Source organism: Pristiophorus japonicus, chromosome 2 (genome assembly GCF_044704955.1).
Source record: "Pristiophorus japonicus isolate sPriJap1 chromosome 2, sPriJap1.hap1, whole genome shotgun sequence".
NCBI classification, from domain to species: Eukaryota; Metazoa; Chordata; class Chondrichthyes; family Pristiophoridae; genus Pristiophorus; species Pristiophorus japonicus.
In genome coordinates this window covers 282,023,196-282,049,617 of record NC_091978.1, presented here as the reverse complement: position 1 = coordinate 282,049,617, position 26,422 = coordinate 282,023,196, and the positions used below count along the sequence as shown (strand labels likewise).

Genomic DNA, 26,422 nt, shown 5'->3' with positions numbered 1-26,422 from the left:
TGACTACACTTCAAAAGTACGTTATTGGATATGTAATAGAGCTCCCCCTAGTGTACTACTGCTCCACCTAGTGGGCTACTGTGGTAATGCAAAGTCACATGATGACAGGTTTCTGTTTTGGAGCCATCTTGTGTAGTGTGTTTCTTAGTGATGTCATAAGGATATATAACAGGATGTGAAGTGGTTTGGGACATCCTGAGGTTGTGAAAGGTGCTATATAAATGCAATGTTTTTCTTTCCTTACAGGCAACAACCCCAATTGCTCCAGCCTAACTTCCTGCCAGCGCTACCAATGGGGGCTAATCGAACCAACCCTCCTTCCCATGCTGCTCACCCAATCAGCCCCAGTACCCTCAGACTCTGCCACTGGATCAATAATCACCACCGCCTCGACATTTCCACCCAGACAACCCATTCACTGGCAAACAAGACCCTTGTCATCCACAACCATACGGTGGATGATTGTATTGACATCCTGGCTTTGACTGAAACTTGGATCATAGGTGGCAGCACCTTCCCTTTTACTGAGGCTTCCCTGATTAGATATATTTTTCATCACGAGCCCTACCCAAACCGTCGTGGTGATAAGAACATGAACATAAGAAATAGGAACAGGAGCAGGCCATACGGCCCCTCAAGGCTGCTCCGCCATTCAATACGATCATGGCTGATCTGATCATGGACTCAGCTCCACTTCCCTGCCCGTTCCCCATAACCCCTTATCATTTAAGAAATTGACTATTTATGTCTTAAATTTATTCAATGTCCCAGCTTCCACAGCTCTCTGAGGCAGCGAGTTCCACAGATCTACAACCCTCTGAGAGAAGAAATTTCTCCTCATCTCAGTTTTAAATGGGTGGCCCCTTATTTTAAGATCATGCCCTCTAGTTCTAGTCTCCCCCTTCAGTGGAAACATCCTCTCTGCATCCACCTTGTCAAGCCCTCTTATAATCTTATACGTTTCGATAAGACCACCTCTCATTCTTCTGAATTCGAATGAGTTCCAATCTACTCAACCTTTCCTCATAAGTCAACCCCCTCGTCCCCGGAATCAACCTAGTGAACCTTCTCTGAACTGCCTCCAAAGCAAGTATATCCTTTCGTAAATATGGAAACCAAAACTGCACGCAGTATTCCAGGTGGGGCCTCACCAATACCCTGTATAGCTGTAGCAAGACTTCCCTGCTTTTATACTCCATTCCCTTTGCAATAAAGGCCAGGATTCCATTAGCCTTCCTGATCACTTGCTGTACCTGCATACTATCCTTTTATGTTTCATGCACAAGTACTCCCAGGTCCCGCTGTACTGCAGCATTTTGCAATCTTTCTCCATTTAAGTAATAACTTGCTCTTTGATTTTTTCTGCCAAAGTGTATGACCTCACACTTTCCAACATTATACTCCATCTGCCAAATTTTTGCCCACTCACTTAGCCTGTCTATGTCCTTTTGCTGATTTTTTGTGTCCTCCTCACACATTGCTTTTCCTCCCATCTTTGTATCGTCAGCAAACTTGGCTATGTTACACTCAGTCCTTTCTTCCTAGTCGTTAATATAGATTGTAAATAGTTGGGGTCCCAGCACTGATCCTTGTGGCACCCCACTAGTTACTGATTGCCAACCCAAGAATGAACCATTTATCCCGACTCTGTTTTCTTTTCTTTAGCCAATCCTCTATCCAAGCTAATATATTACCCCCAACCCCGTGAACTTTTATCTTGTGCAGTAACCTTTTGTGTGACATCTTGTCAAATGCCTTCTGGAAGTCCAAATACACCACTTCCACTGGTTCCCCTTTATCCACCCTGTTCGTTACATCTTCAAAGAATTCTAGCAAATTTGTCAAACATGACTTCCCCTTCATAAATCCATGCTGACTCTGCCTGACCAAATTTTGCTTTTCCAAATGCCTTGCTACTGCTTCTTTAATAATGGACTCCAACATTTGATGGTGTAGCCCTCATCATCAAATTTCGCCTTGGTCTCCCCACCACTCTTCTGGGACCATCTCCTCCTTCAAGGACCTCACCCTGTTCCACCCTCTCGCCTCTCCTTTAAAATCCTCATTCTCTACGACACTCCAATTCCTATTGAGATTCTCCCAGAGTTATCCTCCCTCCGTTCTGCACTGAACGACTCCTCATCCTCAGTGATTTCAATCCCCATCTCTCTCTCCCCTGATTTTCTTACCCTTCTGTCCTCCCTAAACCTCTCCCTCCATATAAATGCTTATATCCATATTCACAACTGCCCCTTCGACCTTGCCATCTCATGAGGCCTCTTTACTCGATCACAAAGCAATTTCCGACTACTTCCTTGTATCTCTTTCCTCTCACATCCTGCTACCATCTTCCAACCCCAGATCCTTCTTATCTGTCCTTGAGGGAAAAAAAACTCTCCCAAGTTACTGTACTTTCAAGTTGCTAACTGCCTAGCCTTTGGCCTTCCATTCGCCATAATACATCTGCACCATTTGATCTGATCACTCCCTTACCTCCACATTTTAAGCCACTGTCTCCCGTAAAAGTAGAGCCCAGACTCTAATTCTCCCTAAATACCTCCACCTTCACATTCTCTTTTAAGGCCCTCCTTAAAACGTACCTCTGACCAGCTTTTGGTAAACCCCCGATTATGTCTTTTGCTCAGCATCTATTTTTGTCTGATTACATCTCTGAAGCGTCTTGGGACATTTTTCTACATTAAAGGTTCTATCTAAATGCAAGTTGTTGTTAGTGGGGTCTCGTACAACGGTGCCAGTTTCCCTCCAGTACCTCACTCAAAGGGACATTCTACATGGCCGAGCCTGGACTGTGAGTTTTAGCAGACTATTCAACTGTGGAGGTTACCACATCCAAACCCAACCTCACTTGGCAACCACACATGCACCTCCAGCAGGGCTCAATAGATAGTGACATTGGGCAAAATCTCTGACTGACATTTTCTTTCCCTAACCCAGAGCACTGTGGCCAATTGTAGCATCCGTATCACAGCCTGGCAAACAACAGATAACAGTACAGAATGAGGACTGAATCTGGTCCTCTCTGTTCTATATGACTCAGACGGTGACTTTACCTCAGCTATTAGGAAAGCACCGCCCGACTCGAATGAGTGATAAAGTGCATGAAGGCAGAATGCAACAGAATTTGCATTCGTATAGCACCTTACCAACATCCTCAGAATGTCCCAAAGTGCTTCACAGCCTACACTTTTTGAAGTGTAGCCACTGTTGTAATATAGGCAAACACAACAGTAAATTTAACCACAGCAAGATCTCACATACAAATCTCGTTTGTTGTAAGAGACAATGGGAGGACTCCCTGCTCTTCTTTAAACGAAGCCATGAAATCTTTTGCATCCCTCTGAAAAGGCAGATGGGGCTTCAGTTTAACGTCTCATCCGAATGACAGCACCTCCAATAATGCAGCTCTTCCACAGCACTGCACTGAAATATAGTCTCGGCTATGTGCTCAAGCTCTGATGTTATGATTCTTTACTTGAAAGGGAAGGATATAAATCCCTTGTCCATGCAGCCAAAAGTATAGGTAGACATCCTATTTTCATGTCTCCGCCCCCACTGAAGATCATGAAGCACTCTGTAGTATACGCGTGAAATATGCCCAACAACAATGGCCCCTCTCACTTTCTGTTCATGGCTGAGACTGGGAGCACAGCAGAGTGGGGAATCAAACCTATGTTCCATCACTCCACAGTGCTGTGCAAGCTACTGCTCTTAATCATTCACAAGTCCTTCAGCCCTTTTCATTGCACGGTAACAATAAGTTATTAAATAATCAATCCCATTTTCCTAACAGTTTCTCATGGTTACATCATGCACACACATGGCAATTGTAGCAACTTTAATATTTATTAAGTTGAGCATTACCCAAGTGTTGCCAAATGAGTTGAAATGAAAGTTAGTTTTGGGTATTAGCTGTTTGAGGTGCACATATTAGATGCTGTGAACAAAAAATCATGCTTAATCTTGTAATCAAACATGAACCACTGCTCAATGTCTCACCAGATGTGTTAATCCTCTGCTTTTATGCCACATTTACCCAATAGCACTTCTACCACCAGCAGAACTGCAAAGTGAATCCATTGCTTCTGTCAGTATTACAAAGAATTTACAGCACAGAAACTGGCCCTTTGGCCCAACAGGTCGGCGCTGGTGCCTATGCTCCACACGAGCCTCCTCCCACTCTACATCATCGAACCCCATCAACATATCCTTCTATTCCATCTCCCTCATTTACTTATCTAGTTTCCCTTTAAATGCAACTATGCTATTTGCCTCAACTACTCCATGTGGTAGCAAGTTCCACATTCTAACCACTCTCTGAGCAAAGAAGTTTCTCCTGAATTCCTTATTGGATTTATTAGTGACTACTTTATATTTATTACCTCTAGTTTTGGGCTCCCCCCCACAAGTGGAATGGTCTTCTCTGCTTCTACCCCATCAAACCCCTTCAAAATTTAAAGACCTCTATCGAGTCACCCCTCAGCCTTCTTTTTTCTAGAGAAAGGAGTCCCAGCCTATTCAGTCTTTCCTGATATTTATAACCTCTCAGTTCTAGTGACATCGTTGTAGAGGATTGTGGTGTGGTGTTTTCTCTCCCCCCACCCGCAACCATCTCCTGTAATTTCAGAGGCAGAAGAGCTAGTGCAGCAACATTCACCATTGGGGAAAGGATGCCTGCCAGAAATTAAAGTAGCGAATATGACTTTCAAACAATTCCACGCACAGATTTGATTTGTGCAGTCTGCTCCACAATGTGAATGAAAGTCAAGATGAACAGAACTGCTTCTATTTGAAGAATTCCCTATAATAGGAACTCAGTACTAAATGTTTTTTTTTTTAAATTCGTAGCCAATCGTTCCAATTCTTTGTCAAATCACAAACGCCAGAGGTCACCTTGGGCCCATTCAAGGATCACTCTGCGCCAATGCTCTTAGCCAAAAGGCCTAGAGCCACTGCACCGTTCCTGGAAGTACTGCAATACCAGGTTCGTGCCATGGAGGTGGATGGGTCAGGCCCCCCACACACCTCCGTGGAGGTGGATGGGTCAAGCCACCCCACCCACCTCCTATTTCCAAAAAAGCAAGCATATACCTTCCTGATCCAGGGAGAACCACCTTGGGGTTATGGTGGTTACTCCCCTGTCAGGTCAGTTACGCATGATCTTAGCCAAAAGGCCGAGTGTTACTTCATTCTTTCCTCCTGCAACATTCCCTCAAAATATTTTCCAATTACTGCTTATGGGTTGTGCCATGCTGGGGCATATCTCTTTTGGTAGAAGTGACCCTTTGGTGCCTCTTCTAAGTGGCTATTCTTATGTAAACTCAACAGTGTAAACTCAAAGGGTATTCTGACATTCCGGCCATAATATCCAAGTCTGACCATTGTCTGCACACATGCAGAATTTCAGCAAGGATGACTGGATAACAATTAAGTGCCGCGTTTCCTACATTACAACAGTGTCTACACTTCAAATGTACTTCATTGGCTGTAAAGTGCTTTAAGATGTCCTGTAGTCATGAAAGGTGCTATACAAATGCAAGTCTTTCTATCTTTAGAATCCTTTACAATTTTCCCTTTCCCAGCCTGTGGAAGCTAACATCAACTTTAATGCCGCTGCTGAGATTGGCTAACTGAACCCTCTCAGAATTTAGCCACACAGGATAGGGATTAGACTTGGGACTTTGCTTACCTGTACACATCAAGTGGTACATTTATCCACTAAACCATCAAACCGGATCAGACTCCATATGCATTTCATTGCATTCATCCCTTGGTAGGATTCTGGCATACTCATCTTGGACTATGGCCGAAAAGATCAGCAATAACCACATAAATTGCACAAATTTCACTCTGTGACTTACTAGCCAATAATGAGTGCATAAGTGTTACTTGAATAGAAACGCCATTTGATTTTCCCTATTCGCCTTCCCATTAACAAATTATTTTAGTTCTACACTAACACTAGATCCAACAACTCACCAGGGTTGAGGGAGTGCAATTATCACTTGGAGGTGGTATCTCCATGATCTCATTCCACACCAACATGCTGTACCACTAGGCTGCCACTCCTTTAAATTAAATAGAAATAAATGTACTTCATACCAGACAGTGAACCAACTGGTAAAAAAAAATCAGTCAGGCTTTCATAAATTAATAACAAACTGATGCTTCCTCTAGGTGCGATAATCTACTGAAAAGCATGTTGATTCATATCCTTTCGAGGAAGATCAGTCATCCTAATTGTGGCTCATTGGTAGATCTTTATCTTCCTGATCAGACTCCCTCATGCTGTTTTTGACAAATTCTTAAAGTCCATCCTGTTCTGGCTCAGAAGAGCATTACTGTTGATAGAAAATGAATCTACTTCTGAACCACACGAATGTCACAACTATTATTTAATTTTCTGTAACACAATCTAACAACCAATGAGTAGATAGTTAGATCCATAGAAATTACAGTACAAAAGGATGCTTTTTGGTCACTATTCCTTTGATGCTGCTAGCTCGTCACCTGGAGCCAACATCTCAAATGCCCTTTCCCCATATCCTTTTATATTCTTCCTTTTCACATACATTTCCAATCCTTTTAAAATATTATTTCAGTCTGTCTCTCACTGATCCTTTGCAAAATAGCATTTTACATCCTAATTACCCTTTGCGTGGAAAATAATTTGCACTTTCCCCTCCATTTTTCTAATGCTAACCCCAAGCCTATGCCTATTCACCAACCAGTGGAAACAATGTTTCACTACTTACCCTCTCAAAACCTTTCATAATCTTGAAAACCTCTTAGATACCATTTAACATTCCCTGTTCCAGCTAAAAAGTTCATTTTTAAAGCACTTCTTCATTTTTCATATCACTTTAGTGAATCTTCACTGTACCCTTTCCATAGCTCTAATATCCTTCATTTAATAGGATGCCTAGAACTGCACACCACACCAACTGTGATCTAACAACCAATTTTGTGTACAAATTTGCCATTACTTCCTTGCTTTGATAATGTACCAATATATAAATCTCAACTGCCCTATAATAGCCTTTTCTATCTATACTCCCACCTTTAAAGCTCTATGCAACTTCACCCCTAGATCTCTTCTTCCACTCTGTTGTTAAGAATCTGTTAATGTGGGCTAATTCCCCTTTCATCCACTGAAATTTGCTCATTTCTAGTCCTACACTTTTTATCTTGAATCCTTTTTTCTCCTTTATCTATTTTCAATGTGAACTTAATTATGTCATGGCCACAATTTCCTTCCTTCAGGTTGCTTACTTGTCCTGGATCATTATCCAGAATCAGATCCAGCACTGCATCCTTCTTTGTTGGACATGTAGCATACTGATTAAGGAAACAGTCCTGGATTCATTTGAGAAACCCTCCCCCATTTTGTGCACACGTTTTTACTTTATCCTAGAACCATAGGATGCCTTAGTATAGTTCATGGTCCCCATTATTACATCTGCTACTATAATAAAACTTTAAATTGCCTACAAGCGTCACCCACAATTTGAAGGTTTAGAATGTATTTCCAATAGGTTAACAAACCCCTACATACATCATTAATAATGTTTCTTTTGTGCCTGCAATACTGACTATTAATTAGTATGGTAACGCTATTCCCAATTTTCCTTCTTGCTTTACTGAAAATCTTAGTTGTAGATATTTAGTTCCCAGTCTCGACTACCAACTGAAGCCATGTTTCCACCAACAAGTTACATGTCCCTCCATTTTGGTTGGTGCTTTGAGCTCCTGGACTTATGTCTAAAGCTTTTCTAATAAATATTGCAACTCTTGCCCTTTCATATTCCTCAGTGCTCATTTTTCCTTTATTTTCTTATTCATTATCCTTAATTTCTTTACTATTCCGCCACCCTCCCCCAGCTTACTTTTTAAGACTGATTTGCCCCATCACTGTATTTATTCTGCAGTGCAGTACTGAGGGAATGCCGCACTGCTGAAGGTGCCGTCTTTTGGCTGAGACATTAAACTGATTCTCCAACTGCCTGATCAGGTGGTGTAAAAGATCCCAGCTTCCTATCTGAACATCTAATCCTCTACGGCTGCTTCGACCAAGCAGAATAGTATTATATGACAAAAAAATTGAGGTCCTTGGGTTAGCCAGAGCTAATGCATTCAATTCCTTCTAACAGTGGGCACAACTTTAGGTAACTAGCTACTGTACTCCTTTACATGTCAGGTTTACAATGCAATATAAGGGAGCATTTATTTCCCTAAACAAAGTAGCCTTTATGACTCTGACTGTGAACAGATGTGTGTGGGAACAACCTGATGAAGGCCTAGTCTGGCAGCGGTGTCCTTCAGCACTCAGCCAACTTGCCAAGTGGTGGCCAGGAGAGGAGGAATAGGCCTGCTGGATTAACAACTTGAGAGGGAGGAGGAGAGCAAGAGCTACAGCACCACTGCTACCACAGAGTTGGAGAGAGGGGAAAAGAAAAAAGCTGCCAAATGGTGGTACTAACAGGCTATACTTGATGGTGAACATTGGAGTCTCCTGTCCAGATTACACTCTGTGCCCTGGCTTCCCTCAGAACTTCCTCAAAATGATGCTCACATGGAGGAGTACGTAATCATCAGTTGTGGGGAGGGGGGCAGCAGGTGGTGATCAGTAGGAGATTTCCTTCACCAGAAGGCATGGGATGTCATGGTGTACAGAGTCCCAGGGCCACTCCCACCCTGTCGGTGGCATAGAACATACCCAGACTGGTGATAGACAAGTCTGGGATGTTGTTTGATAGATATGATTAAGCACAACAATGTCAGGCTGTTGTTTGATTTGTATGTGGGAAAGTGCTCCCAACATGGGCACCAGTTCTAAGGTTGGCTTGGCTGAGAGTGCTCAAATCTTGCCCAGATACAATACCCAGGTCATTGCTGATAGGTCCGTCCAATTTTTTCTTTTTTTAACGTAGGCAATTGTATACAACTGATTGGCTTGCTAAGCCACTTCAAAGGTAATTAAGAGTCAACCATATCTTGTGGCACTGGAATCAGCCTTGGTAGAGTGGCAGGCTCCCTAGCCTGAAGGAGGTTAGTGGTCTAGTTGGATTTTTAAAATCAGATTTTTACTTTTCTGGTCCTGGCCCTCAAGTTACCAGACATGATCTTCCAATGAGTTAGCTATTGTTGAGTCCCACCAGCCCACCCCCCCAGACCCCCACCCTACAAAAGAGTTACTAAGTAAAGGCATCATCCGATGTACCGCTAGGCAGAAAAGACCAGAAAGTTGTAAGCTCAATTTCCAGTTTGTGTTAATGTAGCTGAGCTCAGCAGAGTCACCAGTTGGGTAATCATTCAAATGAATCTCTGTACCCGTAAACTAGACCATTATCGAGTTTACTCCAGTGAAGCCTTAATTCCAAGGTTCTCGCACATGATCATTATCCAATAACTCCTGCTGGAACATGCGTGGAAATTGAGAGAGAACAGGAATGAACTTCGCTGTGATGGCCTCCATCTGAGCTGGCTGCCAATACTGCCCACTGAGGCTCACACATAGGAGGTAATGGAGGGCTGCTGTTAGTCGTAAAGCAGTAGTCCGGGGTGAGCTAGCACTTTCAGGAGAGTAAGAGGAAAAACAAAAAACAAAACTGAGCAATTTACTATTGTGTAATATAGTAGCAGTGTAAAGGATGGGGGGGGGGGGGGGGCCTCACTGAAGTAAACATCAGCGCAGCTGGTTCTGATCTAGTCTGTGGTACAGGCCATCAGCTTGATCATTAACCCCCTACTGCCTGCACGCACTGTGAGCAGAAACACTCTTCATGCTGGTGTGGTGTAAACAGGCTAATCCACAATAAAGGTCAGCATTTCCTTAGGAAGCTTTTGCATTGGCTAAATTCATGCCCCACATAGTTTCATGCCTGATGTGGTTTCAGGCACAAATACCTTCATTCCAATCTTCTGACTGGATCAACAGCAGGAACTTATAAATCCATTCCAAGTACATTTACCATAGGACACTTTGATGAGAACATCCAACGCAAGGAAATGCAGTGTCATCCTTTTTTAAAAAAAACAGGGCTCTGTTGACCGGAATTGCTACAATCAGGAATTCATGACTTCCCAAACAGAAACACCCGCTGTAAACAATCTTTCCACTCAGCACTTTTCAGTGTAGTGGAGACGGTCAGTCTGCCAAAGTGCAGAACAATCTTCATACAGGTTCAGTGTTTCTGTTTAACCAAATGACAGGGATTGTTTTAGTAGAGCCCTTGATGAGGTTCAAAATTCAAAAGTGAAACAATTACAACACAATTAGGATTTTCCAAGCTTATACTGAATGTAAATAGGAGAAATAGGAAGAAGAACTGAAGCATTAAATACAGAAATAAAAGCAGAAAATGCTGGGAAAACACAACAGGTCCATCAACATCAGGGATGCTGTGGCCAGTTGTAGCTTCCATTCCACTGATATTCCCACAATCAGTTATCTCAGCACAGACCAGTGATTGGACTTGAGATCTTCCTAGTCGCTATAACATAGCAACTCACTGAGCAACTATGGGACCCTTTATTTAAATGAACTATTACAGATATAAGGTTGTCATGGGGTTTATTGGATAGTCAAGCACTGAACAATGTCTGAAAATACTACTCTAAACATTAATTCTTCACATGGATCATAAGGAGTATATCTGCTCTGCAGGTTAAGAGTTAATATGATCCAAGGTATAGTGGGTATTGTAACATCTTGGTGGTAGTTTGCCAGCCATTCTATGGACAAATACTGCTGTTTGTATTTTGATAACTCTGTCATCCCTTCTATTGCTGCATTTTGAATATCGTTATTGAAAGGAGAATTTATCACTTCAGTCACTCTTGGCTTCAATTATCCATAAAAATTTACTAGAAAATCACTTCATTCTTCTAATCTGTTAGACTGAACAAACCTTTCACGTTCTTATCATGTTATGTGCTGGGTCTGATCAGTGTTTATTTCAGATAGTGAAATATTACAGAAATAAAGAATGATCTAAAGAAAAGGCTGAAAGTAACTACTTTTAACCCAAGAGTTATTACTGAATTAAACGACCCACAAAAACTTACAATGGGACGATTGAGGAAAGGCCATTCAGGCAATCAGAAAGTCTCAGTCCTTCCACCTCCAATAATAAAACTATTAAATCTTTCCTAGTTGTTAATTATACCAAACGCATTTCAACTCTTTATTTACAGTTAAATTCAAAGAAAACACTTGAAATACAAGAGATAATTTTGTACCCAGGCCTTTCCCATACTTTTATGGTGTCGGCACTTCAAACAATACAAGTTAAAACTCCTCTCCGTTCCCCACCCCCAGAGATGTCTGCACTCCTCTAATTCTGCCCTCCTGAGCATCCCAGATTATAATCACTCAACTATTGGCGGCCGTGCCTTCTGTTGCCTAGGCCCCAAGCTCTGGAACTCCCTGCCTAAACCTCTCTTTCCTCCTTCAAGGCACTCCTCAAAACATACCTCTCAACTGCGCTAACTTCTACTTATGCGGTTTGGTGTCAAAGTTTTTAGCGTATAATACTCCTGTGAAGCACCTTGGGACGTTTCACTATGTTAAAGGCGCTATATAAATACAAGTTGTTGTAAAAAGTCATGATTCATATAGGAGTAAGTTCCTACCCATACTCATCCAAACATTTTCCCTCCTCATAATCCTGGATATCTGAAAGGCAAGCAGAGCTTTGAAATGTTGTGCCACACAATGGGCCAGATTTGCTGGCAAAATAAAAGCGAGCTGAAGGTGCACATCATAGTTAGTGTGTAAAAAAATCCAGCAATTTGTGGCAAGGAAGAGGTGTGTGTCGAGTTCCTAATTGCCACAAATTATTGGGTGATTTACGCTGCTCCGCTGTTAACCTCGCAAAAAGGATCTCGCCATCAATACCCCTCCCCGTGAGTGTCAAGAAATTGCCGCATTTGCGCAGTAAATACGAATCAAACTTGCCACATAAAGCTAAGGCTGGTGTTTAACGAAGCAAGGAGCCTTTTAATAACGTGATTTATGTTCCTGCAATGGTATTCAACCTCAGGCCCAGAAAGGGGACACTTTAAACTGTAGAGTCTCACTCCTCCAGGGAGCAAATTGTTCCTAGAGATTTGTTAAATTTAATTTTTTTTTCTTGCTCGTCTTTTCTGTCTCTTTGGGCTCAATTTTCTCCAAGCCCGTTTTCTGGTGTATTGCCAGAGCTACGCCAGTTTTTCTAGGCCAGAAATAATTTGCCAAAGTTTCCCCGATCTATAATTCGAATTTGGCGTTGCGCGACGTGTCCAGTCGCCTCGGGGGGTGGAGCCTGCTGTCTGCGCCGAAAAACAATGCCGCACCTTCCTCGCATGCACGGGGGGAAAAAAGTTACGTTTCTGACATCGTTGCAAAGGATGCGCATGCACAGTGCAGCTCCGAGTTGGCAATCGGCCATTTTTAAAGAGCCAGCTGTGTGTGTGAGAACGTTGAGTGCATTGCGAGAGCATTGGAAAAATCGCAGCTGCAGCAGTACAAGATTCAACGCGGTGCAAGGACCAAGAATTTCTCACTGGAAGAAGTGGAGGCACTAGTTACTGTGATTGAGAACAGATGGCAGGAGCTGGACACCAGCAGAGGTCACAAACGTTCCACCCAATGAAGAAACGCTGGAACCGAGTTACAGAAGATTACTGTGCAATGGTGACTGCCATGAGATCTGGAGGTCAGTGTAACAAGAAGTGGCAGGGCCTTGATAAAGTAGTTAGTGTAAGTAACATTTTCATTTATTCAATGGAATTCCAATTGTAAATGTGACCATCTGTATATCCCACCCAGCAGAAAGACACCCTCTTTTAAAAAGTTAGGTTTTCATCTTTGCAGAGGAAGGTGGCACATAAAAAAAGGGAAAGAACTTGAACAGGAGAAGGCCCGGAAAATCTGGAGCCAGTGACACCCTTGGAAGAGAGGGTCGCTGCTTTGATGGGTCCTGCCTGGAGAAAAGCAATCACCACTGCACAAGTTGGGCCCACACTCGAGGGAGAAGATAAGTCCTGCAAATTCCTCGTGATCCTTCAAGTCAGCCTGCTGCCTGGCCTGTGATGTGTGAGCCTACTCATGCCACCCACCCTGCCCCCTCCTCTACTGCTAACCATTTGAGTGTTCTGTTATATTTTGCAGAACTTGTGGCCAATCCTGACGATGAAGAAGATTCAGACGCGGACGAGCCTGAAGAGAACATCTTCCAATCCAACTATGGGGACGAGGGGGAGGGAATGGAGCTGGATGAAGCTCCCACTGTTGTACTGACTTTGGAGGAGGTGCCGCTCATCGAGGTGACAGCCCCTTCCGTGACTAGTGGTTTGAGTACTGGTGGGACGTTCCATGGTTTGACACCTTCCGAGGTTGCGGGTCCCAGTGGTGGGGTGCAGCGGGGCACACCCAGGGCCTCACCTTCCGAGGTTGCCACACCCAGAGGCCCACCATCCCAGGCTGCGGGTCCCAGTGTTGGGGTGTGAGCCACACCAGTGGGCAGAAGGGGAAGGAGAGCTCGACCACGCTCTCTTGAGGTGCAGGATCTAACAGATGTGTTTCAGATAATGTCACTGAGTGCAGAGAGCATTGACCTTACCCATTGACCTGGACGCCATCAGTGGGGTGAGTGACGAGGCAGTGGGACTGTCGGGAGAAACAACAGCAATGACACGGGAAATGAGAAAGATAGCCGGGACCATCAGTGAGGGAATAGTGGCCATGAGGGAGGGAATGTTAGAGGTAGTGCAAACCACGTCACTGACCATGAGGGAGGGAATGTTGCAAGTAGTTCAGATGGTTTTGCTCAACGAGGGATGGAATGTTGCAGGTTGTTGAGAAACGTTTTTTGTAAGTTATGTAAATTTACAAGTTTAAAAGTTTGTAAGTGATCTTAAAGAGTGATCTTCAAGGGAAGTTTGATCCAAGAATAATTTTATTAAAGTTAAGTACAAAAGAACTGTTTGTTAAACTTTTGAATAAAATATATTTTACATGAAAACTGAATCATGTTCCATTAACACAACACAACATTACAGAACAGCTCCAAACAGTAAACATGGTCCATGTGGAATAGTTGTCGCTGATCAGTAAAGCGTTCATGGATGAGCTGCTGCCGCATGGCTCGAGCAATGGTTAAAGGGGCACTATGGCCCGCCCTCCTCCACTGTCGTGCTTCAGCCTCAGGTACTTGCATAGCTTCCTCATCGTCCTCCTCCTGCTCGTCATCTGTATCTTCCACATCATCATCATCAGCCACTCTCACTGCAGGTGGGTCTTCCACTACCAGCTGCTGCTGCCTCATGATGGCTAAGTTATGCAGCACACAACAGTGAACTAACCGACAGTCTCAGGGGAGTACAGCAAGTAGCCTCCGGAATGGTCCAGGCATCGGAAACGCTGTTTCAAGATGCCAATGGTCCTCTCTATGATGCTGCATGTCGCAATGTGCGACATGTTGTATTCACGGTCAGCTTCCGTCCGGATTATGCGTAGGTGCGTCATGAGCCAGGTGGCGAGGCCGTACCCTTTGCCTCCCAGTCGTCAGCTCTGCCCTTCTGGCTGCTGCTGCTGAAACATGGCAGATATAACGCTGTCGCATAGGATGAACGCATCATGGGTACTGCCAGGTATCGTGCATTGACTGACATGATATGATGCATGTCGTTACACACGAGCTGCACATTAATGGAATGGAAGCCTTTTCTGTTCCTGTACATCTCAAAATGCTTCAAAAAAGTGCTCGCAAGGCGATGTGGGTACAATCAATGCAGCCCTGTACCTTTGGGAAGTCAGCAATCCTGGAGAAGCCCACAGCCCTGTCATGGATTGCTTGGGCAGTCATGGGGAACTTTATGAAGTCATTCCTCTGTGCATACAATGCAGCAGTCACCTAGCGAATGCAGACACGTGTTGCATGTTGAGAGATGGCACACACATCCCCAGTTGTAGCTTGAAACGATTGGAGGCATAGAATGAAAGTGCAGCTGTAACCTTCACTTCAATTGACAAAGCAGCCCGCCTGATGCTTCTAGATTGCAGGTCTGCTTTGACCAACTCACAGATCTGTTACAACCGACACCGTCTGTATCACTCAGGTGGAGTACCAATGCCTGTCTCGATATCCCCGAGGTGGATAAGGCCTCCTACCCAGCACCCTATGGGCTCTGATGTTCCTGATGCGATGACATCGAATTAATTGTCTCCTACATAGCACCATGATGCAGAAGGCTCGCACAAGGTATGGCATTGTCGGTATTTCCCCCATACTTAAATTTAACTTTTGAAAGAAGCTCAAAATGGCAGGAAAGCAGGCAGGACAGGTTTGCAGTTGTCTCTCTCACCAAGGTCTGTATGGATGGACCACACCCAAGGTCTGAGACTTCTCCCCTCTCTCTCCCCGCCCGCACCGCTTAACTAATTGCAATCTTGTGACTCTCCTCTCTCCACCTGCCCCTGCCCCCGCCCCCGCCACCCCCTTAATTAATTGCAATCTTTTGACTTCTCTCTCTCTCTCTCTCTCTCTCTCTCTCTCTCTCAACAGCTTGTTTTCCAGCCAAGCCCCGAGCCCCTGTGTCAGGGCGCAGGGCCGATTCTGCCGGCCAAAGCTATGACCCTCCAGCCCTGCTTCGAGACGTTTGGTGGTGGTGTGAATGAGTAAAAAAAAAGAGAAAACTTCTGAAATCCAACAAATTTACATTTACTGCATTGACAGGTTAAAAAAAGTTGAACTTTATTAATGATTTTGACAGTGTTCTTGATTCCCTCCAAAATCTTCTATTTAAAAACAACGGCGATTTGTCAATGTGCGCTGGTTTTCTTAAGTGACCAGGAGATTTTTCGGGAGTGGCCAGATACGCTGACCTTGGAGGAAAATTTTTGGCCAAACTGGGAAAAATTATAAAAACCGTTGCAGACATGAGGCAGACTATGACATTAAAACAAAACTGCTGTAGAAAAATCGTAACTAAGTCAGTTACGCCAGCGCAGATCACAGTGGGGGGGGGGGGGGGGAAGTTTGAAAAAAATAAAAACACCAAATGAAATGGCAAGAGCCAAACAGTGCAAATGACAGGGGAAACTTGAGCCCTTTCTCTCTTTTAATAAATCTTTCTTTCCCTAACTTTATTTGTATTTCTAAACCTGAATTGACTTTAATTCACCCAATTTATTTTCTGTAGTTTTCGCTAACCTTAAATGTCATTGGTTAAGGAGATAGACTATTGGTTCCGTCGTTCTCCAAGGTCCCAGATGCCCCATTGACTTACTGTGCCTTTATCAACTCGTACATTCAGCAATTTGCGGCGTTAAATTAATTTGTGCTTCAGGGTAAGGAAAAACATCCAACTCACGAGGAGAGGCCAATAAATTCTGGGCTTATAATTTCTTCCACAACAAAAAATGTTACTGTTTCCCATAACTTTTTATCTCTCTGTTCACAATGAAACATTCCTTCCCCCACCAGGGGCAGAGAGGGACACTTCATTGCTACTGTGGAGAAAACATTTTCAATCTGGATATTCTCCATGTGTGAGCCTGGTCATCGAATGTCAACAAGCTATTCGACCACAAGAGCATTTCAACCAAGCCTGATTCTGTCCTTACCCAATATGCACGTGCATACTTTTCCAACAGGAATAACTGAATAACAATTATGAGCAGGAATCTTATTTGCTTTCTTACCGTCTCTATGTCTACATTCATCATAGCCCTGGCTAAGGAAGCCATCTTAGCAAAAATATAACAGGCAGTGCATTTACTACTGAGCCATTAGGGGGGTAAGGAATTCAGTGAAATGTGGGTAAGGGGAGGTCTTTCTGCATCATTATCTTTTTAGTGATCCACTGTTTGCAAAATACCTCAAACTACTCTATTATCTGTCACACGATACATGATGGTTTGTATCTACAAATCAAGTATCAGTACTAGTTTAAAGAAAAGAAACTTTATTTCATGAGAAATGGTTGGATGTGAGTCACCAAGTACAAAGGTTAAAATGTATACTACTTCAACTATTATACATAGTTAGTAAAAAGGCTGCAATGCAATCAATCAGGGAGGGGTTCTGCTGACATTCAGAATTAGTTTTGAATTTCACTCACTCTCTTCCTTGCTGGATTTCTCTTGGCCAATTTAAAGCATCGACCCCTTTTGGAGTGCAGTTTCACGGGCACAGGCCATTATTTGGTACCTCACCCACATGGCCATTATTGATGTACCAGTGCCAGCAGGCTATTCTATCACAGGTGGCACCACAACCTCACCTGGCATCAACACTCACATTTCCAGCAGAAGTCAGTAGATAGTGATACAAATGGTGACTCTGATTGATTCCGCCCCCCTCAGCCTATCCTGTGGGCATTTAAATAAATTGAGGCACTACTACTCCTGCCTGGATCAGTGAACTCAGCACAGACCAGGGATCAAACCTGGGATCTTCCAGCCGAAATGGCTCAGCTACTAAATGGATAAATTCACTAAAACATTATGGTTAATGAGATCAATAGAATGACATAAATAATAGGCAAACACAGGTAAGCTATAATGTAGTTCAATTAAGTCATGTCACATTGGCGACAACAGCAAAGCTGGATCAACTTGAAAACATCAATAGATTGTATTACTCTCTTTAAAAACTCAAAGATAGACATTTGCTTTTTTTTTTGACATTATAACATCTAATTTTTTTTAAATGCCATGAGTGCAGTAATGTGCTCTAGGCTCCAATAAATTCTACCACCGAGTGCTATACCTATAATGGCCCCACAGCAACTTCCAGTTTTAACCAAATTGTCACGGGAACGCAATGCTCGACAGTTCCATAGACGAGGTGGAAGTTCCCCTAGTCGTATCGTAGGATTTGGTTTACTCTTGTATAATTACGGTTTTTGCTTTCATCTTTACTTGTGGATTTGTACTGTAGCTAGAAATAATGAAATGTTTAAAGTTGTTAAGTCCCAAGATGCTTTAGGGTATAATGTGTCAGGCTACAATTTAGCTGACTGTGCTGTTTAGCTTCGGCTGAAAGTGCAGGATGTGAGATTCGGACATTTTTTTGGCAATACAATGGGCCCAAGATAGCGATAGGAAGTGGGACTATAGAGCCAAGATGATTAGTTATATGCCTAGATAGTAAGCAAATTGACACCTGGTGATTTGTAGGCACTACCTCATTTCTGGAGGTCTTGTTCAGAATAACTGTTATCAGGACAAAATGATTCATCTAGGATAGTGTGCCTGACTAGAGGTCTATAAAGATCTTGAGCTTTCCTTCGCAATATGTAGAGAGTCACGATCGAAGGGCTCGATGAAGGTTACATCTTTAGCAGAGGAAGAGCGGGGTAATTGCATTTATTTTTCTGCATGTCTACAGCTTAAAGACATTGCTTATGTCTGGACTTGGTCGAACACAAGAGGTTTACGTTGCAACTGTATTTGGTGAGAGATTCCAATGTTCTTACAGAGGGAGCAAGGGAAGGAAAACATCAACAACCATAACTTGCATTTCTACAGCACTCCACATCTGCAGAAAATGTTGCAAAACACTTTAAATTGAGGAATGGAAAACCGGGGAAGCTGACCAGGTGGGAAAAGGGAAGACAGGGAGGGCTACAATATGTTGGGGCTAAAGGGACAGTTGAAGTCAAGGATTTTGAGAAAGTTTTTAAAAAACAAAAGTGCAGCAAATTAACAAGCAACTACCAATAGTGACCGGGGACAAGGAGTGGCTCTGTGCTACAGGAACAGAGGAAAAGATGCATGAAGGCATAGGCCCTCATGGACTCTGCTTACTTCCACTCCCCCAAGGAGGATCGTCATTAGTTAGCCATTAGACCAAGGTGGACAGACGGTATCAGGAGGCTTTCAAGCAGAATGGTAGCACACAATTCACCATAATTTGTGCAAGTATTGCCACCATCCTCCTGACCACAGTATAGGCACACACCATACCCCAATAAACAGTAGTTACACCAGCTGTTGGTATAGAACTTCGACAGCAACTGCTTTCCTCTGTGTAACCCAGTCATGATGGATCTCATCCGCTGTATAGTTGACGAACTGCCCTTTGTAGGTGCTTCCATAGCACTGAATACAAAATCCTTGATCTTGTTTGCAAATCCATCCATGGTACATAGGAATGGGAGTAGGCCATTTAGCCCCTCGAGCCTGTTCCACCATTCAAGGAGATCATGGCTGATCTGCAACCTAATTCCATATACCTGCCTTTGCCCTAGATCTTTTAATACCTTTGGTTAACAAAAATCTATCAATATCAAATTTAAAATTAATTGATCTCGCATCAATTGCCATTTGCAGACGAGAGTTCCAAACTTCGACCACCCATGTGTAGAAGTGTTTCCTAATTTCACTCCTGGAAGGTCTGGCTCTAATTTTTAGACTATGCCTCCTATTCCTAGACTCCCTAACCAGCAGAAATTGTTGCTCTCTATGTATCCTATCTGTTCCCATTAAAATCTTGAAAACTTTAATCAAATCACCCCTTAACTTTTTAAGTTTCAGGGTATAGGACCCTAGTTTACCCTAGTAATCTCTCCTCATAATTTAACCCTTGGAGTCCCAGTATCATTCTGGTAAACTGCACTGCACTCCCTCCAAGGTCAATATATCCTTCCTAAGGTGTGGTGCCCTAGGCATCACAAAGATGTTTTGTGACCACTTCCAGCTATATGTTCCAGCCCTTGTCCATCAGTCTTCCAATTAGAAACATAGAAACATAGAAAATAGGTGCAGGAGTAGGCCATTCGGCCCTTCTAGCCTGCACCGCCATTCAATGAGTTCATGGCTGAACATGCAACTTCAGTACCCCATTCCTGCTTTCTCACCATACCCCTTGATTCCCCTAGTAGTAAGGACTTCATCTAACTCCTTTTTGAATATATTTAGTGAATTGGCCTCAACAACTTTCTGTGGTAGAGAATTCCACAGGTTCACCACTCTCTGGGTGAAGAAATTCCTCCTCATCTCGGTCCTAAATGGCTTCCCCCTTATCCTTAGACTGTGTCCCCTGGTTCTGGACTTCCCCAACATTGGGAACATTCTGGCCCTATTGTGCATCTCTCCCCTTACTCCCACCGCAGCCATCTTTGTCCTTCTCTGGAACTTCCTCCTTAAACTCGAATGGCCTGTTTCTGTATCGTATATCCTATGTAATCCTATGTGATGTAAACTGCTCTGCCTTGCTAACTCCTCCTGCCTTCAAAAGCCTCAAAATCTGTCTCTTTCACAATGCTTTTGATCATCTCCCCTAACTAGTTTTTCTCAACATCCATTGCTCCTTGGTAAATGTCCTGAGGTGCTGCACAATGTTCTAAATGCTATACAAATGCAAGTTGCTGCTGTTGAAGAAAGATGCCCATCAGCTTACGTTATCAGCAAGAGAGTAGTAAAAGATGGAGATGGAGGATGGAGACCTTGGGCATTTCAGAGAGGCTGGTGTAGGCAGAGAAGTAGTAGTCAATGGAGGTAATACTCTGTATAATGTCCACATTGCAAAAGGTACAAGCTACCAAGAGAGAGCAACGAACAGCTGGTTCAAGAGGGGAATTTGAAAAGTCGCAGAGGAAGGGCGTTAACATTCCCCGTGAGTCATGGGCTGATAAACTTTTTGGCTGTTAGCTGCTAAGTAAAGCAAAGGCAATAATGATACTGGTCAAACAAAGGGTATTAAAGATGACAGTGATGCAGGACTTTAAGCACATGGCATCATGTGGCAGATATAACCCATGTTTCATCTTGAGAGTAAACAACTGAAATATATATTCCACATTATATAATATACAGAAGTATTATATCTGTAAAGCAGTATATATTATTTCAAAATAAAACCCTCACTTTGTGTTACATGCCTCCATACTAATGTTAAATATTTCACTTTTCTGTCATGTGGTACACAGAAAAACTTGTCATCCATAATGGTGGCAGTTATGGAAAACAGACTGCAATGGAAAACCTTCAGAGCGGTAATACAAAACTGAGATCTGTCTTAGAACTAAATTGAGTGCGAATAACAATATAAACTGCTTGAGCTTCGCCCTCAAGATTTATTCAGATATAATTTATTCTTGATACAAAATAAATGTATCAGGGTATGCATCAGAGGTCAGTGATTTACACAAAATAATCTCTCAGACACAAGCTTCCTTTTAACTCAGTAGGTAAAAGTATTGTGCAGTGTGGCACTGAATGGCTCCTGTATGGCTCAGAGATGTGGACCATATACAGTAGACACCTCAAATCGCTGGAGAAATACCACCAACGATGCCTCCGCAAATCCCCTGGGAGGACAGATGCACCAACGTCAATGTTCTCAATCAGGCCAACACCCCCAGCATCAAAGCATTGGCCACACTCAACCAGCTCCGTTGGGCGGACCACATTGTCCACATGCCAGACACAAGACTCCCAAAGCTCGACTCGGAACTCCTACATGGCAAGCGAGCCCCAGGTGGGCAGAGGAAATGTTTCAAGGACACCCTCAAAGCTTCCTTGATAAAAATTCAACATCCCCACCGACACCTGGGAGTCCCTGGCCAAAGACTGCCCTGGACGAAGAGCATTCGGTACGGTGCTGAGCACCTCGAGTCTTGTCGCCGAGAGCATGCAGAAAACAAGCGCAGGCAGCGGAAGGAGCATGCGGCAAACCAGACTCCCCACCCATCCTTTCCTCCAACGACTGTCTGTCTGTCCTTCCCGGATTGAGCTGTTCAGTCACCTGAGAACTCACTTTTGGAGTGGATGCAAGTCTTCCTCGATTTCGAGGAACTGCCTATGATGATGATGACTGAGTCAAAAAGACCAGAAAAATCCTACGTTTGATTCCTAGTCTCTGCCAATCTGAGTTTTACAACTGGCCTCTTTCTGCTCGTGCTATCCAGGAAAATGACAACATGGACTTGGGTGAGGATAGAATTGAGGTCAGCCTTGATGCTCTCCATGAGTATCGAGCATGTTGACATTTGCTCAGGATGATGACTGTGGGCCATTGCTGTATTCCAGCATGAGTTAGAACAAAAGAAAAATCAGGAAAATTGAATGGTGCAAAAAAAAACCCTAAGTGTTAGCAGCCATATAACTCATGGGGTCTACAGGTTTAATTACATTATGATAATCACAAGTGATGGATTTTGTGTCATCTGCTCTTCCTTCCAGTTTATTCTGTTAATCCAGCACACTAAGCAGGATCTTTTTAAAAGTAGCATCTTTCAACTTATTTTTCACCCATTTTTGATGTTAAAGAGACATAAGTGAGATTATTATGGAGCAAGACTAGCTATGGCATCATCTGGTACGAACATATTGATTTTAGTTGGATGCTAAAACTAGAAGAGCTGGAGTAGAGAAATGTTTATAAAATTCTGGCAATATTGATTTTATTTTTCTCTTTTTGTGTTAAGACACACAAATGTAATCCTAAATCCAAGGATAGTGATAGTTTTTTTTGAGGAGCTCCCCTGATGAACTGGAGGTAAAGCAAAAGTATTGAGCTATACAGACCAGGAACTCTTGAGTTTGGTTTCCTGTCTGTGCAAAGCTGTCTGACCTCAGGTGGGGCAGCAGTTGAAGTGCTACATTTGGCCAGTGCTCCTGCATTAAGGAAGGGAAAGAAATCAGCCAAGGTTCCCGTTCCATATCTGGTCTTTGGATAGAATCAGAAAGGTGTACCTATGTGGATACTGGTTGAGAAGATGGAGTTCTGATGTTTTGCCCTCTATGACCAAATACATGTAGACACAGACTGGTTCACACTTGAAGAGTGGTCTTGGGAGAGGGACCAGAGGGATGCAGGTGACCAATGAATCATATTTCAGTAACAATCAGGAGAGTTGGGATGGAGAAAATTACCAAACATTAAGTTACAAAAAGATTGTTCATGGTGAAGGTCAGTAGAGGTATAAACCACCCATTTAAATTCAACATGCATTATATTATGTGTATACTGGTCATAGTTTTCTCCATTAGTCAATGAGTAAATGCACTTCCCAGTGTAGTACAGTACTGAACTTCCAATCCTGGGAAGGTTTTGTGAGGTAAAATCAAGTGAGGTGTAGCCAAATTTGGTGGGGTTCAGGAGTTGCTTTTGGACCCTCGAAGGAGCTCTTAATGTTTTCTATTCAATATCAAATATAATTAGTAAACTAAGTAATGAGGTAAATCTAAGTTTCTGACAAATTGGTGGATTCAGAAATAAAGGTGAATTGGAATGCCGACACACAGGTCAGCAAGGTCTCAAAGTGTGCTGAGTTGGCTGGCAGCTATGTACCAATTCCTAGTGAAAACTGTACATGTATGGACAAGATTATGCTCAACTATGTCCTACCCCCTGTAAAATAACCTGCTTTCATTCACTGTCCTGACTTTCACATTAAGAATAGCAATTTAGCCAAGGGAAGTAAATAACATAAGAAATAGGAGAATGGAGTAGGCCAATCGGCCCCTCGAGCCTGCTTCTCCATTCAATAAAATCATGGCTGATCTGATCATAGGCTCAGCTCCACTTCCCTGCCCGCTCCCCATAAACCTTTACTCCCTTAACACTCAAAAATCTGTCTTTCTCCACCTTAAATATATTCAATGACCTAGCCTCCACAGTTTTTTGAGGCAGAGAATTCCATCAACTTACAACCCTCAGAAGAAATTTCTCATTTCCGTTTTAAACGGAATAAGGGTGGCCCCTTATTCTAAGACTATGTCCCCTAGTTTTAGTTGCCCCTATGAATGGAAATATCCTCTCTGCATCCACCTTGTCGAGCCCCCTCATTATCTTATAAGTTTCAATAAGATCACCTCTCATTCTTCTGAACGCCAATGTGTATAAGCACAACCTACTCAATCTATCCTCATAAGTCAACCCTCTCATCTCTGGAATCAACCTAGTGAACCTTCTCTGAACAACCTCCAATGCAAGTACAGAGACCAAAATTGTATGCAGTACTCCAGGCGTGGCCTCACCAATACCCCGTATAGTGTAGCAGGACATCTCTGCTTTTATACTCTATCCCCCTTGAAATAAAGGCCAACATTCCATTTGTCTTCCTGATTACTTGCTGTACCTGCATACTAACTTTTTGTGTTTCATGCACAAGGACCCCCAGGTCCCTCTGTACTGCAGCACTTTGCAATTTTCTCCATTTAAATTATAATTTGCTTCACTATTCTGCCAAAGTGGATAATCTCACATTTTCCCACATTATACTCCATCTGCCAAATGTTTGCCCACTCACTTAGCCTGTCTATATCCCTTTGCAGATTTTTTGTGTCCTCCTCACAATTTGCTTTCCCACCCATCTTTGTATCATCAGCAAACTTGGCTACATTACACTCAGCCCTTTAATGTGTAATGGGTATCTTTAGGAAAGATGGGGTAAATGTGAGAGTGGAGAGATACATACACTGACTGTACTATTTCACTGGAGTTAACAGTAGATCTCCACTGAATGAACCTGAAATGAATTTCTCACAATTGCTAATTCGACTCCCATTATTATCACGTAACCAATGGCAGAAAACTTACTGTGGGCACTAAACTGCCTAAAACTGAACAAAAAATACCCAATGCTACTCACCCAATACACTGAAACATAAAAGAATGAACATAAAACCAGCAGACACGCACAACTGCCATGGAGTGTGTAGAGGGGAATCTGAACTCTGGGTTCAAAAGGAGAGTTACAAACTGCTGAAGTGTCGCGTTTGATCTTCGTGCAGTTGCCCGGTGACTCGGGGTTGCTTTTACTACCTTGTAATCCCTGCCCAACACTCGGAGTCCCTGACTGCCACCTCCCAGTGCCCCGAGCTTCCCCGCGAGTCAGCCGCCAGGGAAAACTGCATGCAGAAATAAGAACTGTTGGACTAACAGCCCTAAATTTACAGGGATCAGGGATTTGATGTGCCACGTATTAAAACAAACACGCCAGTCCGTTTTCTGACAGTTAAAAATCAATGCTGTTCTCATTAATCTAACCCGATACCTCAATGGAATTGTCACTCGAAGAAAAGTGACAGGACTTTTAACCAGCCATCAAAAAAAAACTCCGTCATTTACGCAACAGCTGTCCGGATTACATCTGGTGAAACTATTCTTCCACATTGATTTAAAGAGTGCGAGACCCGAGACCCCGAAACGATCGACCCCCGCCCTCTTTTTACCTGCTGCCGAGGCGCCCGGCCGCCTGCCCGCCAGCGAGCTGTGTCTGGAGCCGGGGTCCCTGTCGATCGCCCCTCGCACCTCCTCCTCTTCCTCCTCAAACCAGGCTTCCGCCATCATCATACGGAATATATTAGCGTAGACAGCAGTCACAACACAGCCCAATCAGAGCAGCACCGAGCCAGCGGGATTGTGTCCAACACAACTCGCCGCCAGCAGCAGCAGAGCGGCCGTTCCCAGCCCTCCGTCAGCGGCAATCGCCCGCCTCCCACCCACCTCAACACTCCCACCTCCCGCTCTCACACCTCAACACTCCCACCTCCCGCCCGCACTCACTGCTCCTCACTCCTGCCCCCGCCCGCACTCACTGCTCCTCGCCCTCCTCACTCCTACCTTCTCACTCCCGCCCCCGCCCTCGCCCTCCTCACTCCCACCTCAACATTACACCGGGAGGAAGTCGCTACCTTTCACCAACTTCCGAAATATCCCTGTGCCAACAGGAAACTCGGCAGCCAAACTAAAACAAAAGGTGGCGGTAGCGTTTGGAGCTGACTTTCGCCCATCCACACGGCAAAATCAAACGTGTCAATTTTCGAAAAAGTGTGCCGTTGGCAGAGATTTCTCTTGTGCTGCGTTGGTTCTAGTGTAGACAAAAAAGCACAATCACAATGTATTTCTCGGTGAAGCAACATGTTTATGTTACAATGACTCAGTCGTGCTGTGTAAAACCTTTGTAGAAATAAACTCTTTTTCGTGCAATAGATAAACTGGCCCTGAAAATTTTCGGCATACACTCCTGATGGCCACCGGGTACCTAGAGGTAACAAAGGCATGGGTGAGAGTTTCAGCAGTAGATGAGCTATGGAAGAGGCCGAGTTGGGCAATGGTATGGAGGTGGAAGTAGGCAATCTTGGTAATGGAATGTATTTGTGGTCGGAAGCTCATTTCAGTGTCAAATACGACACCATGGTTGTGAATGATCTGGTTCAGCCTCAGACAGTTGCCAGGGAGAGGGATGGAATCGGTGATAGGAGAACGGAATTAGTGGCGGGGACCAAAGACAATAGCTTCGGTCTTCCCAATATTTAGTTGGAAAATTTTCTGTGCGGTACTGGATGTCAGACAAGCAATGTGACAAATCAAAGAGAGTGGAGGGGTCGAGAGAGTCGGTAGAGCTGGGTGTCGTCATATCCATGCCACTTATCCGCGGCATAACTAATGCCGCCTATTTCCAC

The 26,422-nt window shown here is 43.6% G+C and overlaps 1 protein-coding gene across 5 annotated transcripts in view; it reads right to left on the bottom strand.

Annotated features, from left to right (window-relative positions):
• sh3d19 (SH3 domain containing 19) overlaps positions 1 to 25,437 on the bottom strand; it is a 213,543-nt gene extending 188,106 nt beyond the window's left edge. For all 5 annotated transcript variants that reach the window (XM_070871449.1, XM_070871453.1, XM_070871455.1 and 2 more), the window contains exon 1: positions 25,190 to 25,437. In XM_070871449.1, coding sequence (XP_070727550.1) covers positions 25,190 to 25,310 — 121 coding nt within the window. In that variant the 5' untranslated portion in view covers positions 25,311 to 25,437. The remainder of the gene's footprint in view (positions 1 to 25,189) is intronic.
• Between the last annotated feature and the right edge of the window lie 985 nt (positions 25,438 to 26,422).